Here is a 20,664-nt window from a genome sequence, read left to right as displayed (position 1 = left end):
AAGGAGGGTGGCTTGGCTGGAGAACAGGAGAATTTCAGGGTGGCTGAAGCCCTGGCTATTTCCTGAACTACAACGAAGAATTTTGGCTTCAGGGTAAGACACTGATCTTATCCTCCGATCAGCTCTAATTCATGATGTGGTGAACAGAACAGATGAAAGTTACTGACAAGGTGCATTATCTGGCAGTGTAGGTGAGAAGTTTGTGAACTCTGCCGCTGAAGGAGTGCCACACGATCTTTTACAGTCAATTTCTCAGGGCGCCTGGCTGGTTCAGTCGGTGGCACATGTGATTCTTGATCTCAGGGTCATGAGTCTGAGCCCCACGTTGGGTGTAGAGATTACTTTGAAAAAAATTAAAAGAAATTTGGACAAACTGAAGTCAATGTCTCACTTTTTGCACTGTCTACATTTCAGTGTCTTCCCTTATAGTTCTAGTCATCTTGTCTTAGTTACGTCTCTGGGGTATTTCAAAGGGAAGTGTCAGAAGAAGGGCCTAGACAATAGACTGATGTCAGATAATGAAGGCACTTAGAGGTCATACCATATTGTTGGAAATGGGTCACTGTAGGTTGTTAGACAGGGGAGTAACATAGATACGGTATTCTGTGTGGGAGACAGGACAGAATGAGCTAGATATAGAAGATAGAACAGGCTGGCTGCTTCTCTGAGGAGGCAGTGTGTGGTAGAAACTGAGGGAGCCACCTTGTTTCTGGTTCTCAGCTCCCCAGAAAGGGTGTGTGATTCACACCACAATCACAAGAAATTGACACTGAGTATTCATTCCCAGCATGGGGAGTGGGTCATTCTTTTTTTTTTTTTTTAAGATTTTATTCATTTATTTGACAGAGAGAGATCACAAGTAGATAGAGAGGCAGGCAGAGAGAGAGAGGGAAGCAGGCTTCCTGCTGAGCAGAGAGCCTGATGCGGGACTCCATCCCAGAACCCCGAGATCGTGACCTGAGCCGAAGGCAGCGGCTTAACGGAGTGGGTCATTCTTAAGACCAAAGCACTTAGGTACAGGGCATCAGTTAAGGAAACTCGGACACATGGTAAGCAGAGAGTTAAGGCAAAATGGAGAAAGGGCTTGAGAGCTACTTTATCCTTCAGGTTAGATGGGGTAGATGAACTATCCTACACCAGCGTCCACCACTCTAGAGAGGAAAATCCTTATCCTCCAAATTCAGTCTGTCTCCTTTAGCAAAGCCCTGCCAATAACTTGTTTTTTTTTTTTTTTTAATATTTTATTTATTTGACAGAGAGAAATCACAACTAGGCAGAGAGGCAGGCAGAGAGAGAGGAGGAAGCAGGCTCCCTGTGGAGCAGAGAGAGAAATCACAACTAGGCAGAGAGGCAGGCAGAGAGAGAGGAGAAAGCAGGCTCCCTGTGGAGCAGAGAGCCCGATGTGGGGCTCGATCCCAGGACTCTGGGATCATGACCCGAGCCGAAGGCAGAGGCCTTAACCCACTGAGCCACCCAGGTGCCCCCAATAACTTGTTTTGAGGCTCCCATTTTGATCTTCACACACACCAGCCCCTCTATTTACAAACACTATCTTTCTGCACAGGGAAAAAAATGATTCACTTTCCCTACTTTACTTCTGTTTCCACTGATACCACCCTAGTCTAAGTCCCCATCACTTCTCAATTGGATTCTCAAAATGGCCCCTTAATTGGACTCCCTGCTTCCATCTGGGTCCCCATTCAATTTATTCTTCACTCAGTGGGCAAAGAGATGTTACTTTTCTGCTCAAAACCTTCCAATGGCTTCTTATTTCACTCTGAGTAAAAGTCAAGCTCTTAACTGAAGGATTGTGCATGTTGATGTGATCTGCCCTCCCACTCCTTCTGACTCTCCTCTTTCCACACCCTCTTATTCCTCAAATATGCTAACCTTGTTTGGCCTTAGGGCCTTTGCACTTGCTATTCACCATGGCACACTTTGCTCACACACCCATGTGGCTTCTTCTCTTTCTTTGGGTTTATGCTCCAATGTCAATCTGAGAGGTCTTCCTTGACTATTTTAAACTCTTTTTAAAAAAGATTTTATTTATTTATTTATTTATTTGAGCAAGAGAGCGAGAGCAGGGGGAGGACGAGAGGGAAAGAGAGAATACCAAGCGGACTTCTCGCCGAGCCTGGAGCCCAACACGGGACTTGATACCACCACCCAGAGTTGAAATCAGGAGTTGGATGGTCAACGGACTGCCATTCAGGCACCCCTTCCTTGACTAATTTATATAAAGAAGGTACCCCTCCTGCCAACATGCTGTATCCCCCTTTCCCTGCCTGTTCTGCCCAGCACCTATCACTTCCCCCACTTTTACTCTTACGTATTTGCATATTATCTATCTTCCCCTCCAGCCCACGAAGAATGTAAACTTCAGGAGACAAAGTTCACTGTCTAGTTCACTGCTATTCACCAGGAACCCAGAACAATTCCTGGCACTTAGCAGATATTCATTATTCACTGAGTGAAAGAGTGAATTCCAGTCTTCACTTTTAGAAACCTCTTACCAGCTTCCTGTTCCCTTATCTCTTCAGACACCTGGTGACAGATAACACTGTGAGGCATTTCTCCCATTACCGCGAGCTAGTAGCTAGTCTTTATAAAGCCAGACACATTGCCAAAAGCTTTATACGATTTTTCTCATTTTTTCCCTCACAATAGGAGGTGGTAAGTATTATTCTTTTAAAAGATTATATTTATTTATTTGACAGAGAGAGAAAGAGAGAGATATCACAAGTAGGCAGAGAGGCAGGCAGAGAGAGAGGGGGAAGCAGGCTCCCCGCTGAGCAGGGAGCCCAATGTGGGGCTTGATCCCAGGACCCTGAGATCATGACCTGAGACAGAGGCAGAGGCTTAACCCACTGAGCTACCCAGGTGCCCTGGTGGTAAGTACGATTATTCTCATTTTACTGATGAGAAACTGATGCACAGAGAGGATAAGTAGCTTGCTGATACTTGGTGGAACTGTGACTGGCACTCAACCAGCCTGATTCTAAATCTGTGCTCTTAGCCACAGTTTGGTTGGCAGGAGTTTCTCTGAGGCTTCTGGACAAACTGCAGCAGGATGGAGCTGGAGGAACCCAGACAGATGAAGACAAGAAGACCAAAGAGGGCATGGCAATGACACACTAGGGAGAGAGAATTTTGAAAAAATGTTTATCCCCTCATATTTTTAAGTAGATATTTAAAAATTTTCATCATGGGGCAGCTGGGTGGCTCAGTGGGTTAAGCCTCCAACTCTTGCTTTCAGCTCAGGTCATGACCTCAGGGTTGTGAGCATGGAGCCCCACTGGGCATGGAGCCTGCTTGGGATCTCTCTCTCCTTCTTCTCCCCAACCCTGGCACTCCCACTCATGCACACTCGTGCATATGTGCGCACTCTTTCCCTCTCTAAAAATTAAAAAAAATGTTTCATTGTAAATTTATTTATTTTTTTATTTTTTAAAAAAGATTTTATTTATTTGACACACAGAGATCACAAGTAGGCAGAGAGGCAGGCAGAGAGAGAGAGGGAAGCAGGCTTCCTGCTGAGCAGAGAGCCCGATGTGGGGCTCCATCCCAAGACCCTGGGATCATGACCTGAGCTGAAGGCAGAGGCTTTAACCCACTGAGCCACCCCGGTGCTCCAACGTAAATTTAAATAGTTGCAATAAATGTAAACTCTGGCAAACTGTAAGTAATGACAATTTGAGATAAAACTTTTAAATCACTTTTTATAATGTAGGCAACAGACTCTACATAACAATGACTATCATAATCCATTTAAAATTACACAAATGAGGTCTTTAACATTTGGTAATTCTATATCATTCTTTCATCATCTCTAAATTATATTTATTTTCTACTCCCCCATGTTATCCAAAGGTAATAATTTTTATGTTTCAAAGACCTTTTATTGATCGCTTATTCGTGATAAAAATATGTATTAAGGGAATTTAAAAATTCTTCCTGTCATTGTATAGCTCTGAGTATTAGAATTCTTGTGAATTGAGTAGTCATTACTATTATCTTTAACATACAGCTGCTCAGAATGACACAATTATAAGTTTTGATAATACACAAATATAAAAGGTAACGTTCTACTGGAAATGCTTTCTCAGTGAGATGGATGGGGCTTCCCCACCAATTAATCCATGTATCTAAATGATTATTTCTTAATGGTTAGATTAACAGGGTTCAGTTTCAGTTTTCTCTTTCCATAGACACAGTGCCAAGAAATACTACTCACATAAGTAAATGGGAATGCTGGTAATTTTGTTATAGAAATGCCAGTCAATTCTTTGGTTTCCTTCTGAGTGGTAAGCCAAAAGTCAAATAGCTCTCCTTCCTTCGCTGACAGGTCAATTAGGTCTACTACTAATTCTGTTGAAGGCAAAGAAACAAAAAACAAAACGGAAACAATCTGTCTAGAAAAAGAATGTTATCCTGTCATTAGAGTCCTTCACTTTCTCAAGTGATTTTTAATTATACTGATTACTTTCTTTTAGAGGCATTTAGGAAGAGTCGGGAAGTTGGACATGTTAATTTCAACCATCTTTAGCATTACAATATTACTGTAATTTAAATATATTTTAGATGCAGCTGCAGATTTAGCTCAATTTATTGCAAATAATAATTATGCAAATTAGCAACGCCAGTCTCTTCGACAAACCAATTAACCAAATTAGACTCTTCTTTGGTGAGAAAATTTTTCCCTTTTCAAGTCAAATAAATGTGTTAACAGGTGTTCCCGTCACCCCATTTCACTTCTCAATTCCAAGATAAACAGGGCCCTGGTCTTTAACCTGAGTTTGTCCTTGGAGAAAGCAAGGCCCTTTCAGTTTAGGTGTTTTTAACCTATGTTTTCTGGTTTGCTCCAGAATACACTCTCAGGCAAAATGCCACCCCCACCTTCACCTGGGGTGGGGGGGGGAGCAAAGGCGACGCCTTTAAATGAACATCTGATCACTACCGCGCACTCTCTAACAGGCCTGCACTCGGAACACCCCAGTGGGGTCCAAAATCCTGCCCTTTTAGTTCTTAGTCCCGCTGTTAGATATCCCTTTGGCCCTCAGGTCTCCCGGGCGTGGGCACGGATCGTGCTTCCCAGCCGCGTCAGGGCTCTGTGTCAGCCCCCGGCTAAGCCAGGGCGAGACCCAGCCCGAAGGATGCGCCTGCCGCCGGGGAGAAAGCGAGAGCTCCACCGCCCTGCCACCCCAAAAGGAAGGCCGGAACCCCCTCGGCGGGAACCGAGCGTGCAGGGGAGGGCAGGGGAAGAAAGCTGGTGTAACGCAGCTCAGTACGATCGCAGCACGCCGCCGAGTCGGGACTGGCTGAGGCCGGAGCTCGGCACAAAGACTCCGGTCGGCCTCGGGCCGGAAGTGGGGAAGGCGCGATTGTCCTTTTCCGGCAGAAAGTAGGAGGCCCTGGGGGCGTCGCCATGGGGAAGAGTGTTGGTGTAACACTGCGGGGTGCGCGGAGGGGGTGGGATGGAGGCGGGTGTCGGTGTAGGGGCGCTCGGAAGGGACGGATATCGCTGTGGCACTGCGGGGACGGTCTGAGGGGACTGGTGACGGTGTGGCACTGGTGCACGCTGAAGGAGCCGGCGGAACCGGGTGGCCATGGGGATGTGGGCGTCGCTGGACGCGATGTGGGAGATGCCGGCCGAGAAGCGTATCTTCGGGGCCGTGCTGCTCTTCTCCTGGACAGTGTATCTTTGGGAAAGCTTCCTAGCACAGCGGCAGGTGAGCCTAGACAGGGCCCACCCGACCCCGACACCTGGGCAGCCTGGGCCAGCGTCGATCTCGACCCCAGGTCCTTGGGGTATTGCTGCGGCCCCAGCACCCGCTTCAACCCCGTGGGGTCCCTGCGAGGCCTCCTGACTTGGCCCGAGGGCAGGCTTGGCCTTGAGGGTATCTTGTGCCTCTGGGAGGTTTTCCGCAACGTGATCCTGGGACCCAGGCCGCCTAGGGCCCGATGAAAGGGAAGGCAGGGCTGCCGCCTGGTCAGACTTCGGGTGTGCCTGGCCCACAGCTTTCTTTAGGGCCCTCGGGCCCGGACTTAACCTCCTTTAACTTTGGCAGCGACCCATGTGCCTTCAAAAGGAAGAGGCAAAATTTTTAGAACCACAACTTCCCCATGACATTCGTGTAACCATGCTCAACCACGGGGTTAGGAAACCATTTTCTGAAAATATAAAGATTTCACAGCCTTTCCGGAACTTTTTTTCTTAAAAAAAAAAAAAAATGGAAACAGTATGTTGTTTTGCCCAAAGAGCAGTGTTTTCTTGTGTTACTTAAAACGTCTTTATCATGGTTTAAGCGATTAGAACTGTAAAGCCGGTAGTGAATGTTACTTAATAATTTTCTGGAGATAATCATAATGAACTCGCTGGATTAGAGATCTGAACTTCTAAATGAGGTTTTAAGTTTGTCTGCTTTATTGCAGTCTCTCACTGCTGATGTCCTTTACCTACACTCTTCTGTGTTGTCATTGAATTGTGTCAACCGTGATGGTTATTTTATGAGAGCCTTTCTCTTCTTAACTGCTGGAACTCTTTCTCTTGAGCATTACAGCCATTTTCCTCTGCAAATTTCTTCTCGGATTACATTCTCTGTGAGTCTTTAAATTGAAATTTTAGTTCATCAAGAGCTGTATCTTGATCTCTTCTTTTAGGCAAGAATCCTTATTTATTTATATTTAGATAATATTTTGAGTCATTTTGTTTGTCTTTTTAAAATTGATCTCTGTGCCCAACATCAGGATGGAACTCAGGACCCCAGGATCAAGAGTCACATGCTCTACCAGCTGAGCCAGCCAGGTGCCCCTAGCCCAAGAGTATAGCACTAGATTCTCTGACACAGATACGATTGGCTGATTCAATAGTCCACAATCTTGAGGGCCCAAGAAGATCCTTTGCATAAAGTAAACACACAGTATATACTGTTGGAATTGGGAATGGGTTATTGAACTTCTGTCTTACTTTAATGATAAGCCCAAATACAGTAACTACTTTTCATTAATGTCTCCTTTACTCTGTTACGCTTTAATTTAATGCCTTTTATTGAGGGTTTGGTAGAGTGCCCAATAATATATAGAGAAGCCATGTGTCATGAAACCATTGCGGGAGATGCTGTCCATTATATTGCTTAGTTTCTGTGCCCTGTATTATGTCCCATGGGCTGAAATTACTGTCCAGAATTTGGTGTAATTATAAAGTTTGTCTTTCTTGAAGACCTGATCTGTTTCTATTTGTCATTCCTCAGATTTCCCTTAATTTGGTTTCTAGGACCATGTTTAATAACTAGTTACAATATCTGTTAATAGTTATGGCTGGCATATTTGCTTCCTTTTCCTTTCCATAAATTTGTTTTCTAAATTATATAGGAGGTATGTTTTGCTTGGAGTGAGTGGAACCCTTTGCCCTGTACCGTTCTGGTTCACATATGCATACTGAAGTGTAATGACAACCCTGATTTTAATTTTACCTAGTCAACTGGCTTCAGCTTCTCGTACTACTTTTACTTTCCTGAATCAGTTGTTTTAGTGGTCAATGCACTTGTTTAAATGAAATATTTTTGTGTATATAAAGCAAATTCAGTAGGCTTCAGTGATAATAAATGCTATAAACCACTCAGTATTTGATCATAAATGACTGCTGCTGTAATAAAAAATGAGTTGATTTGACCTTCTCAGAGTGTTTTCTTCAAAATATTTCAGAGACGGATATATAAAACAACAACTCATGTACCACCGGAATTAGGACAGATCATGGATTCAGAAACCTTTGAGAAATCCCGACTGTATCAGCTGGATAAAAGTACTTTCAGCTTCTGGTCGGGACTCTATTCAGAGATTGAAGGCACTGTGAGTAATTTACTTCTTGGAGAGACAATCTATCATATTGTTTAATACTTTGTAATGTTTGTTTTCATCTTGTATTTTTGTGACACAAAAGAGGGTACTGTATCTATAAATCCCAGAATGCTTTCTTTTTTTTTTTTTTTTTAAAGATTTTATTTATTTATTTGACACAGATCACAAGTAGACAGAGAGGCAGGCAGAGAGAGAGAGAGAGAGAGAGAGGGAAGCAGGCTCCCTGCTGAGCAGAGAGCCAGATGCGGGACTCGATCCCAGGACCCTGAGATCATGACCTGAGCCGAAGGCAGCGGCTTAACCCACTGAGCCACCCAGGCACCCCCCAGAATGCTTTCTTAACCTTCGTTATCAGTAGTAATGGGTGTAGAGCAAAAGAGGCTGAAACGTAATTGTAAGGGAGCCAAAAACTGTGGTGTGTGATAACTGTCATAGGTCAGGCTTGTGAAAAACAACCTCGTATTGTTAAGTTATCCTTTTTCTTTTTTTAAAGATTTTATTTATTTGACAGAGAGCACAAGCAGGGGGAGCAGCCGAGGGAGAGGTAGGCTCCCTACTGAGCAGGGAGCCCGATGTGGGACTCAGTCCTGGCGCTCCAGGATCATGACCTGAGCAGAAGGTAGTTTCTCAAAAAGCTGAGCCACCCAGGCATCCCTTGTTAAGTTATTCTTGTAGCAGTCCCTCCTTGTCTTCCTGCTGCCTTTTTTTTTTTTTTTTTTCCCTAAGATTCAGTTTGTTTATTTATTTGAGGGAGAGAGGCAGAGGGAGAGGGAGAAGCAGGCTCCCTGCTGAGCAAGGAGCCCAGTGCCAGGCTTGATCTCAGGACCCTGGGATCATAACCCAAGCCAAAGGCAGGTGCTTAACTGGCTCACCCTTTTTTTTTCTCTTTTTTTTAAAGTAGCAGCCCTTCCTCCTGTTTCTGTCTCTCTTTTTTAAAAAATATTTATTTGTTTAAGTAAGCTCTTCACCCATCATGGGGCGCAAACTCACTACCCCAAGATCAGGTGTCACTTGATCACCAACTGAGCCTGTCAGATGCCCCTCAGAATAGTTTCTTTCTTTTCTTTTCTTTTTTTTGTAAGATTTTATTTATTTGAGAGAGAGCACAAGCAGGGGGAGCGGCAGACTTCCCGCTGAGCAGGGAGCCTGAACCAGGGCTCCATCCCAGGACCCCAGGATCGGGACCTGAGCCAAAGGCAGACACTTAACTGACTGAGCCACCCAGGCATCCCCTTCCTGCCTCTTTTTTTTTTTTTTTTAGCAATTTTTTTTTAAAGATTTTTATTTATTTGAGAGAGAGAGTGTGCAGAAGCACGAGGGGGCAGGGGGGACAGAGGGAGAGGGAGAAGCCAACTCCCCGTTGAGAAGGGCGACACTTCTTGCCTCTGTCTTAACTCTTAACTGTCCTCCACATTGCAGCCAAAGGAATTCTGAAGCACAGTTTCCTGATCATCTTATTCTCTTATATAAAACCTATCACTGTTTCCTTCAGGGTGAAGCCCTATTTCTTCGTATGGATTTTTGAGGTCCTTTTTGACCTGGCCATTGCTTACTTCAGCTTAATCTTTTTATTTTGTCCATCTCAAACCCAGCTTGGTTTTCTGTGACTTTAAGTCTTTTCACATGCTGGTATCTTCCAGTATCTTTAGGGCCACTCTCACTAGAAGCTGATTAATCCCCACTCTTCCCATTAGGTTCCAGCTGAGATGTATCTCTTCTAAGAAACAGTCTGAAACTTCCCCTGTCCCTCAGGACTGAATAAGATAGCATTCTATCATTATTCCTATCAGAATACTTACCACATATTATTGAATTTTCCTGTTCAGTTGACAGGCTGGGAGTTCCTTAAAGAAAGGATGCTTTAAGGTTTTGTAATCTTTTGGTACCTAGTGCCTGGCAGAAAATTAGCATATATTCCATATTTATTGAGTGAAACGAGCGACTGTTCATTTTTACTTAGTAAAACAGAGCCGGTCTTTCCCCCATGCTAAAAGAAGAAAAGCTTTGTAGTGTAGAGCAGTGTTCTCGGTTTTTTTTTTCATGATCAACTCTGGCCCCTGGCCCTGTATATTTTTAGACTTTTTTTTTTTTCTTTAAGTAGGCTTCATGCCCAACATCGGACTTGACAAAATCACGACCCTGAGATTGAGGGTTGGATGCTCTCTACCAGCTGAGCCAGCCAGGTACCCTAGGACATTTTTTCTTAATCATCCATCCATGAAATTTTGATACCACAGATATATTGTGTATCTGTTTCTGAACTATATGTGTGTATATTTGTGCTTTATGAATAAAATGAGTAAGATTTTTTTCCATTCCCAAAAGCCAGTTCTTGGTTTCCCACCTCTGAGAATAATTGAAAACACATGGTGCAGAGGTTAAGCGCAGACTCTGAATTCAGAGTTTGAATCTCAGTTCTGTTGTACCAGCTATGGGACCTCAAGCAAGTCACCACTTCTGTGCCTCAGTTTTCTCATCTGTTAAATTTGTGTGGTAATGGGGCCCGTGGTGGTCTGCCTTCAGCTCAGTCATGAGACTGAGGTCCCTGTGTCAGGTTCCATGCTTGGCGGGAAGCCTGCCTCTCCCTCTGCCTGCCACTCCCCCCTGCTTGTGCTCTCTCTCTCTCTCTCTCTCGCTCTGACAAATAAATAAATAAAATCTTAAAAAAAAAATTGTGTGGTAATAATTCCTCATTCATAGTGTTGTTGAGAGGATTAAATGAGTTAATATATGTAAGATGATTAGAACAGTGCTTGATCATTGTAAGTGGTCTGTAAATGTTGGGTATTATTATTTTTATCATCAGGATCATGATTATCATCACTTTCCCTCCAGAATTCTCTTAGATCTCCCAGTAGCACTAAGAGAAAGACTCCTATTGAAAATAGATGAGATTGGCTACCACGACTGTTTCATCAGTTAAAGAGAAGAAACCAGCTGTTCATGGCTTTGTTAAGTGATGAAAATATTATCTAGCTAGTTATAAAATTTTCTGACAGTTATGAACTAGTACGGTTAGGACCAAATATTAGAAGACTTTCCCATTTCCTCAGGGTGATGAAAAGTAGCAAAGAGTTAAGAAGTTGAGTTGAATCTTGGTATTTTAGGAAAATTTGTAAATGATCTAAAAAAAATTGCTTTGGTTTTTGGCATACATAGCAATTGCTAGTTATTAATCTTTTCAGTGTTGATTTTTTTCCCCCAATATTGATTTTTTAAAAAAATTTTATTTATTTATTTATTTTCAGCGTAACAGTATTCATTGTTTTTGCACAACACCCAGTGCTCCATGCAATACGTGCCCTCCCTATTACCCACCACCTGGTTCCCCCAACCTCCCACCCCTATCCCTTCAAAACCCTCAGGTTGTATTCAGAGTCATAGTTTCTTATGGTTCGCCTCTCCTTCCAATTTCCCTCAACTTCCTTCTCCTCTCCATCTCCCAATGTCCTCCATGTCATTTGTTATGCTCAAATAAGTGAAACCATATGATACTTGACTCTCTCTGCTTGACTTATTTCACTCAGCATAATCACTTCCAGTCCCGTCCATGTTGCTACAAAAGTTGGGTATTCATCCTTTATTTCTTTTTTTTTTTTTAATAAACATATAATGTATTTTTATCCCCAAGGGTACAGGTCTGTGAATCACCAGGTTTACACACTTCACAGCACTCACCATAGCACATACCCTCCCCAATGTCCATAACCCCCTCCCCCTCTCCCAACCCCACCTCCCCCCAGCAACCCCCAGTTTGTTTTGTGAGATTAAGAGTCATTTATGGTTTGTCTCCTTCCCATCCCAATATTGATTTTTTAATTGTATTTTTACTAGTACAAGCCTGGTTTAGTTATTGAGACATTGAAGATTGGTATTGAAACCTGATGTTTTCCAACCAAGCCAGGAAAGGTAGCTTTATTTTGGATTATATTTGGCTTCGGTTAATTTATCTGAAGCATTTCTTCTGTTAGGGTCCAAGTAGATAATCAGCCTTTAGAGAGACATGGAAGTAGAGGTGGTAAATTTAGACATCATCCTCTTTCCTCACTAATGTTTGATTCTGTGAAATTCTTTGTCTTACCCCTCACAGGTGCATTATAAGAAAAAAAGACAAAATATTTTGTCAGTCCTCTTGGTTGTCACTAGTAAACAGTTCCAGGAAAGAAGGGCAATAGCTTGGTTGGTGAGCAGGGGGATGGCTTAGTTTGTTCTAAGAGAGGACAGAAGCAGGGAGAACACATATAGAATGAGAGCTTCATAGTGTTCTGTGGCTCAAACCAGAAGCAGTACTTGTTTAGTACTGGGCTAAAGCTGGGGACAGTAATTGTCACCATCATCACCATCGTATGGGTAGTAGTGATTTTCACTTCATATATTGCTTTTATATTTATCGTTTTGTTTGATATTACAAGAGTGCTTGGAGGTAGAAAGTGTAGGCATTGTTAGTCCCCTTTTACGGACGAGAAAGCAGAGACTCAGAAATTAAATGGCTGGTCCATTTACTGGCCAAGTGACATTAATAAGTGGGAGAACTGGTTTTCAAACTTTGCTCTTCTGAGTCTTTAAAATTACATTGAAGAAACCATTCTTCTTTTAAAATTTATTTATTTTAGAGAGAGAGCTGTGGGAGGGGCAGAGAGAGGGAGAGAATCCTCAAGCTGACTCCCTGCTGAGCCCACAACTCTGAGATCATGAGCTGAGCTGAAACCAAGAGTTGGATGCTTAACCGTCTAAGCCACTCAGGCGCCCTGGAGAAACTATTAAAACTCCAGGGACCACATCCTAAAAAGTGCTATATTTATTCTTGGGGAATTCATAGCTATATTTGTCATTTGACAGGAAGCATTTTGTGTTACTTTGAAATCCTGTTCTGTTTGAAAGGAGGTTCATTCATTCCTGTTTTGTATTGATTAAAATTAATAGGTTTTTATCTTTTGGTCACAAAGAACAAGTGCAAAGATTAATTTAGACTTTTTTTTTTGCCTCCTTTTTTCTGCCTGAGAGAATATAAGCAGAGGCCTTCTGTGACCAATTACAGGTGCCGCTGTTCACACAAATGTGACAGAGCACCCACAGAGAGGATGGCCAGCCTTTCTGAGATAGACTTTTCCTGATACCTCACAGATGTCAGTGAAGACCCGTCAGGAAGTGGAATGGCTGGCAGTCAAGGAGGGCAGTGTAGAAAAGTTCAAATTGTTGCTTCTCCAATTTCTGCACATTTTTGAGTGAGCACCTTAGACTTTTTGAAATTCATTTTTTTCCCTCTTTAACATGAGAAGGTGAGGGGCACCTGGGTGGCTCAGTCTGTTAAGCATCTGCTTTTGGCTCTATTCATGATCGCAGGGTCCTGGGATTGAACCCCACATTGGGCTCCTTGTTCAGTGGGGAGCCTGCTTTTCCCTCTCCCTCTGCTGTTCCCCTGCTTGTGCTCTTTCTCTGTCAAATAAAATCTTAAAAAAAAAAAAAAAGATGAAAAGTTGATCCATCTTAAACCATGTCTCACATGATTTGTGGCAAGGACTAGATGAGTGAGACAATGTAAATGAAGCAGTTAGTACAGTGCTCAGTACATAGCAGTGACTTTAACCTCCCTGAGTTTCAGTTGTCTCTTCTAGAAAGCAGAGATGACTGTATGCCGTGCCTGCTTTTTAAGACTAGTGAAATCGTGTATTTAAAAGGTACTGGACTTGTTTTTGTTGGGTTCATTAGTTTTGTTCTGATACAACCGCAGCAGCATGCTCAGTGAGATTATCAATAGAAAGTTTCCTGTTCACTGGGCTTTATATTTCATTCCCCAAAGCATACTGAACAAGGCTTGCAATAGCAGTTTCCAAAAGCATTCATAGACGCACGTACAGTTCATATTAAAGCTACCCTTGATGCATACTTAAAAGCTGGACTTTTAATAATAGGTGTTTCAACCCTTCACCAGGAGATTTATAAATCCTTAACTTTGCATTATTTATTAGTTTTGAGAATAGGATGAAAGAAGTGCCATCTCAAGTCAATTAGTTCGACAAGTGGAGCTTATACCATACAGTGGTGCCAAAGCATGTCTTTCGGGAAAACAGGGTTTACATCCAAGATTGAGTCGGGTGAAGAAAAGTGGAAACAGCTAGACATAGGGTTAAGGAAGCCTTTAAGACAGCAATTTATTAAACCAATGATTTTCAGATTTCAGTGTATATCATTTTACCTAGAGACTGCTGGGCTCCACTTCATTTTCTGATTCGGTGGTTCTGGGGTAGAGCCTGAGTATTTGCATTTCTGACGCATTCCCAGGTATGTATGTATCCATAAATACTATGGTGGTTTATATATGCTGCTGCTGCTTCTCAGAGACCATATTTAAGACCCATTGTATTAAACCAAGCCAGCATACAGGAAAACATCTAAAAGATGTTTGAGATTATGGGGAACAGGAACCATCAGGTACTGCTGATGAGAGTGTAATTTGGTATAAACACTGTAGAGAAAGAACAGGCTGATAATATATTGAATAAAGGGGGCACCTGGGTGGTTTAGTTGTTAAGTGTCTACCTTCGGCTCAGGTCATGTGGGATCGAGCCCCACATCAGGCTCCCTGCCCTGCGGGAACCCCGCTTCTCTCTCTCCCGCTCGTCCTGCTTGTGTTCCCTCTCTTGCTCTGTCTCTCTCTGTCAAACAAACAAACAAACAAAGAAAAAATGTATATATACTGAATAAAGTTACAGATCACCATGCCTGGATCTAAAAATTTGTAGAGTATAAAAAGCAAGTTGTAGAATGATAAATACAATATGATGTCATTTATATATAGTCTTAAAAAGCATATATAAACCACCATAGTATTTATGGATACATACATAAAAATGGAAAGTACATTGGACGCCTACCCATGAGATATATAATAAGTGCCAGAACTCCTCAAAAACCACAAGGAACCATGTGTGAACCAGTGAGAAAATTGTGCTTCTAACCATGGAGTGTGATTGATCGTTGTGTTCCTGAGGCTCCACAGAAAGGAAAAATAAATTGATTCCTTTTGAGTTCCATAACTTTAATATCTGGTGGGGGAAGTTGTATTTTATAAGCATGTATTCTTTTCAAATTTTAAGACCAGCTCACTCATTCGAATGACGTGATTTTTTTTTTTAATATTTGATTCATTTTCTTGACAGAGATCACAAGTAGGCAGAGGGGCAGGCAGGGGGAAAGAGAGGAGGAAGCAGGCTTCCCACTGAGCAGAGAGCCCGATGTGGGGCTCGATCCCAGGACCCTGGGATCATGACCTGAGCCAAAGGCAGAGGCTTTAACCCACTGAGCCACCCAGGCGCCCCAAATGACATGGTGATTTGGTGAATGTCTTTATTCACCTTATCTGCCCAAGACAAAGGGTGGTGCCAAAAAGGGGGTCTCCTCCTATGAATTCCTGATTCCTACCTCAGGATTCACTTTTCATTACCTGGGGAAAGCACAGATACCCCATTCTGTCTCTCAGTTTGGTAAGTGGACCTGACTGTCCACTTACACTGATACGAATACTTTGTCCTGATTGACGGGGACTATTTCCTTTCAAGGAAAAGACACTTACGTAGCCACATAGGCTGGTTCATATCCCATTTATGTTACTCATCAGGTGTGGCATTCTGGAAAAATGCTTACATTTTCTCTAATCCTCTTTCCTCATTCAGAAGGCCTTTGTTGTGGTCTTTGGCAAGTTTTTTTTTTTCCTTGCAGCTTTATAGAGATATAATTCACATGCCATAATTTATCCATATAAAATGTACAGGCAAGGGGCACCTGGGTGGCACAGCTGGTTGGGTGTCCGACTGTTGGTTTCAGCTCAGGTCTTGATCTCAGGTCATGAGGTCCGGCTCCATGCTCACTGGGGAATCTGCTTGAGATTCTTTTTCTTCCTCTGCACCCCACCCCCGACACACTCATGCTCCCTCTCTCTCAAATAAATAAATAAATCTTTTTTTTTTCCCAAAGATTTTATTTATTTGACACAGAGAGAGAGAGAGAGACTGAGAGAGAAGGAATACAAGCGGGGCAGAGGGAGAGAGAGAAGCAGGCTCCCTGCTGAGCAGGGAACTGGGCTTGGGACTTGATCCCAGAACCCTGAGATCGTGACCTGAGCCGAAGGCAGACGCTTAATGACTCAGCCACCTAGATGCCCCTATAAATAAGTCTTAAAAAAAAATTAAATAAAATGTACAGGCAAAAATCATTACAGGTCTAAACGTAGTATCTCTGTTGGTTTGTATTCATATAAATGCATAGTTTATCCTAAATAAGATAGATCTCTTTTTTCTGTAGAGATAATTATTTCATCCTTATTTTCTTTATAAAATGCTCTCATCTCATAGTTTCTATTCTGTTCAAATGTAACCGAAGTATGTCTTGTTTTATAGCTTATTCTTCTTTTTGGAGGAATTCCTTATCTCTGGAGACTTTCTGGACGGTTCTGTGGCTATGCTGGCTTTGGACCAGAATATGAGGTATGTGATGCATTAGCATATATTTTTTTAGAGTCTTTTTGCTTGGCCAGCTTTATGTGAAAGTTAATTTTTTGGCTCTGACTTTAGGCTTGCTTCTCTGTTTGTACAGTCCGTGTCCACATATACTCTGTTAGGGTAATGCTGCTTATTGTAGCAAACTCCAGAATTCCAGTGGCTTATCTCAATAGTTTATTTCTCAATCACATAATAGCCTAGTGTGAGTATTTTTTGGTCAGCAGGTGACATTCTTCTACGTGGGAAGCCAGGGACCTGGTCTCTTCATCTGATGGCCCTGCAATCCCTGGATTGCCCCACAGTTCTCTGCATCCAGCAGGCAGATGGAATGAGGGCGTGGGGAAAGTACATCCTCTTCTTAACTCCCTTGTCTCTGAAGTATCCTTTGCATTCACATTTTGTTGGCGAACCAGTCATTTAGTCTCAGATGGAAGGGAACTGGGAAATGGTGGTCTCTGGTTAGGTGGCCATTTCTCAGGGACAACTCCTTGCGGTGAAAGGAGAAGCCTGAATTTTGTTAAACCCACTAAGCAGATACTCTGTACCATAATCACTTAGAGATAATTTCATACAAGGACAGAGAGTGTAACTTCAGAATCTCCATGGAGCCGGTTGAGCTGACTATCCAGTCTTACAGAAGCTCCATTTACTGGGCAAAGCATTAAGTGTGAGACTCCACACCTGTGGTGGATGATAGGACACTGTCTCCCAACTTTTTCTTGGAAATTGCCAAGTCTCTTCCCTCTTTCCTAATTATTTACTTTAAACGATGGCTCTTTTCTACATATATAAGTTATCTTGGGTTTAATTCAACTCATCCTGTGTCCCGTTTCCATATACCTTTTTCTAAAGCAGCCAAATCCTTTGAAGTACTCTTCTTCCTGGGATATCTCTATATCTTCATTGACTCTTGTCCTGGTCTGCTCTGTGTGGCATTGTGGTTTACTTACATATTCTCTGCCCTGTTTTCAGAAATTTGTAAAGATTTTATTTTTTTAAAGTAATCTCTACCCCCAGTGTGGGACTCGTACTCACAACCCCTAGATCAGGAGTCAGATGCTCTACTGATAGAGCCAGCCAGGTGCCCGATTGTTCCAGAAATTATTTAAGGTGGTTTCATGTAAACATCATGACTGACTCCTTATGCATTTCTCTTCTTAAATGTGTCTTTCTCAGAGAGGCCCTCCCTGACCACTCCATCTAGAGTAACAATTCTGCTGTCACTCTTCAGTGACACACATCACGTTATTTTCTATATAGAAGTACTCAACACTCTCTGCAGTTACCTTATTTTTTTTACTTATACGTATATGCCTTGTTTATTTATTTTTTATTAAGAATTTTAAGCTCTAAGGGGACAGAGACCCTATATATTTTCTTTACTGCTGTGTCACCAGTGCCTTCAAAAAGTTTGATACCAGACATTACATTTTTTGAGTTCATGAAGAATGAATGCACAGACGCATGTATAAAGCGTTCAGTGTAGCATTGGAATGACTGCTGTCATGGAAGTGGCCTAGGTGTCCACTTACACAATGGAATACTCTAGAGCTGTTAATAAGGAAGAAATAGCTATATATTAATATGGAAAATTTTTATGAAATGTTATATGAGAAAACAAGTATTCACAAAGTCATAATGATTGCATTTTTGGAGGATGGGATTCTGATTCAGTAGTTTTGAGGAAGGTCCTAGAATCTCTTTTTAAATTTTTTCCCCCATTTCCTGTTTGGGAACAGTGCTGAAATAAACCACAAGGTAAAATAAACCACCCTGCATGTTATAGCCAGACAAATCTTCCTTTCTCATCCCCTCTCCCTTCTTCCTCTGGTTAGAAACTTATATTGGCTGCACTTTGTTACCAAATCAAATGTGTTTTGGTGGTATGTAGTATACTCACATTTACCTTAAAAGAATTTCATTTTACACCATCTGGTGAGAGGGAGAGAGCAAGGATTCTATTTGCCTCATCCCTCTTTCTCCCTCCCCCAGCTCCCTTCATACTAAGTAGCCCATTTCCTCTACTATCCTAGGAAAAGTTTGGAAAGAGAAATGCAGTTCTTGGCTTTTGATTTCCTGAGGATCTATTGTGAAGGCACTTGAAGTAGTTCTTGATGGTAATTTTCTCTATTGGTCTTTGGCTTCTTGTGAAAACTTTAGGACACCCCACCCCACCTGTCCCAGTCCAGCTTTTTTTTGATGCTCTGGGATAAATTTTTCTGCCTTATCCCAGCCTTGTCCCAAAGCCTGTCATTGTGTCCTCTTCCTCTTCGAGGGTGCTTATTTCACAAATTGGAAAACATTTCTCCTCCTTTCCTTGTCTTCCTGTCCCATTAATTTACCTCTTTCTTCACAGTGGCATCCCGAGTCTTCTTAGCCTCCTAGTAAGCCTTGCTTGAATTCACCAGTGTATGTGGTTGTCTCTCATTTTTTAGTTCTTTGTCTGTGTAGCTTTAGGTAACTTTCACATAGTGCCTGTATAATAAAAGAGACATTGTTTTATTGCTTCCTTCTCTCACAGGTCAACTTGGAGAATAGAGATGATGTTGTCAGACCTTGTATTACCCATAGAATCAAGCACATGGCTTGAAAAGTATTTTTCATTTGTTCACTAATCATTCATTTGAAGAATGAATTAGTATTACACTATAAAAACTGCCATTTATTTCTTCTTGTGTTTAGATCACTCAGTCCCTGGTGTTTCTCCTGTTGGCTACACTTTTCAGTGCATTGACTGGTTTGCCATGGAGTCTTTATAATACCTTTGTGATAGAAGAAAAACATGGTTTCAATCAGCAGGTAAATTAGAGAACACATATGTTCTCTTTTAAACATAAAGACGTTTTGTGCATTTTCCCCTCTCCTGGTAATAATTGAAACATAATTTGCTATTTTATTTTTTTAAGGATTTATTTATTTATTTAAGAGAGCAGGGGGAGGGGCAGAGGAAGAGGGAGGGAGAGAGAATCCCAAGCAGACCCATCACTGAGTGCAGATTCTGACTCGGGACTCCATCCCATGACCCTGAGATTATAACCTGAGCTGAAATCAAGAGCCACCCAGGTGCCCCCATAATTTGCTATTTTGGAGCAAGAATTAACTGAGGGAAAGGGAACTGCAAATATGGTAAAGATGATAGCTTGAAGTCTTGCAATAAGCTCTTCTAATACTAAAGTCTGGTGTTTTTCTGCTAACTTTGAAATGGTGTATTTTGAAATGGTGTATTTTGAACTATAAAATGCCAGACACTTGCTTTTTTTTTTTTAATATCTTAATTTTATTATTTTTTTAAGTGTTCCAAGATTCACTGTTTATGCACCACACCCATTGCTCCATGCAATATGTGCCCTCCTTAATACCCAACACCCATCCCCCTCTCCTTCTCCCTTCCAAAACCCAACTCTGATGACAGACATTTACTTATGGTCTTAGGCTACCCCTAGTGTCATATTATATAGACTCACTACCTTTTAACTTTTAAAATTGCTTTAATAATGTATCCTTTGCATACACTTTTTATTTTTCAGGTTTTCTTTTCTCAGTTTCTTGTGATCTTTTCTTTTTTCAGACTTTGGGATTCTTCATGAAAGATGCAGTCAAGAAATTTATTGTGACTCAGTGCATTTTATTGCCCGTGTCTTCACTTCTACTTTACATTATTAAAATTGGGGGCGACTATTTTTTTATATATGCCTGGCTGTTCACATTAGTTGTTTCTCTGGTGAGTAAAATCTTTGTTTTGTTTTCTTCTACAAAATTTCCTTGGCGAGATAACTCTGATTTAATCTTCATTAGCATGCGAACAGTTCCTAGGAAGCAAATGAAATATAAATAAGTGGTCATATAAATTTCCCTCTTGGTTTCTGCTTTTGGGTATAGAACTAGGAGAGCTGACTCTGACCATGGATTTTCTTCTTCTTAGGCTGACTCAGATCCTAGAAGCTGATTGTTAGTTATTGTTCATGGTCCAGTTGTCAGGCAGTTTTGAGCTGTGCATTTGTGAGTTGTCACTAGAATGGATGACTGAGTTTGATCATGTAATGACTCTTTACTGAGCTCCCGTGCCTAAACATTGTGGATGTTTTGAAGAGAGACTAGATTTAAGAGGGATGAGAAAAAGAAACTATAAACTTACCTGATTTTTTTTCTGCCCTCTTGCCCCTACCTTTCCTCTCCTCCTTTCTCCCTTCTTTATCCCTTCTTCTCTGTTCCCTTCTCTCTTCCTCCTCCCTTCCCTTCTCTTTTCTCTCCTTCCCTCTCTCCCTTCTCTCTCCCTTGTCCCCTCACTCCCCATCTTCCCTTTCTC

At 41.9% G+C, this 20,664-nt stretch overlaps 1 protein-coding gene across 4 annotated transcripts in view; it reads left to right on the top strand.

Moving 5' to 3' along the window:
* The first annotated feature begins 2,588 nt into the window (after positions 1-2,588).
* The window catches only part of ZMPSTE24 (zinc metallopeptidase STE24), a 46,167-nt gene continuing 28,091 nt past the window's right edge, over positions 2,589-20,664 (top strand). For 2 of the 4 annotated variants that reach the window (XM_045978573.1, XM_045978567.1), the window contains exons 1-5: positions 5,488-5,729; positions 7,705-7,851; positions 16,257-16,343; positions 19,041-19,157; positions 19,927-20,079. In XM_045978573.1, the coding sequence (XP_045834529.1) occupies positions 5,607-5,729; positions 7,705-7,851; positions 16,257-16,343; positions 19,041-19,157; positions 19,927-20,079 (627 nt within the window). In that variant the 5' untranslated portion in view covers positions 5,488-5,606. Of the gene's footprint in view, positions 2,674-5,257; positions 5,402-5,487; positions 5,730-7,704; positions 7,852-16,256; positions 16,344-19,040; positions 19,158-19,926; positions 20,080-20,664 lie in introns of those variants that run through there. The other 2 variants (XM_045978583.1, XM_045978580.1) reach the window with 2 other exon arrangements.

The sequence above is a fragment of the Meles meles genome, chromosome 1 (genome assembly GCF_922984935.1).
Source record: "Meles meles chromosome 1, mMelMel3.1 paternal haplotype, whole genome shotgun sequence".
Classification (NCBI taxonomy): Eukaryota; Metazoa; Chordata; class Mammalia; order Carnivora; family Mustelidae; genus Meles; species Meles meles.
Note: the sequence above shows the minus strand (reverse complement) of the source record. Positions and strands in the feature narration are given on the sequence as shown.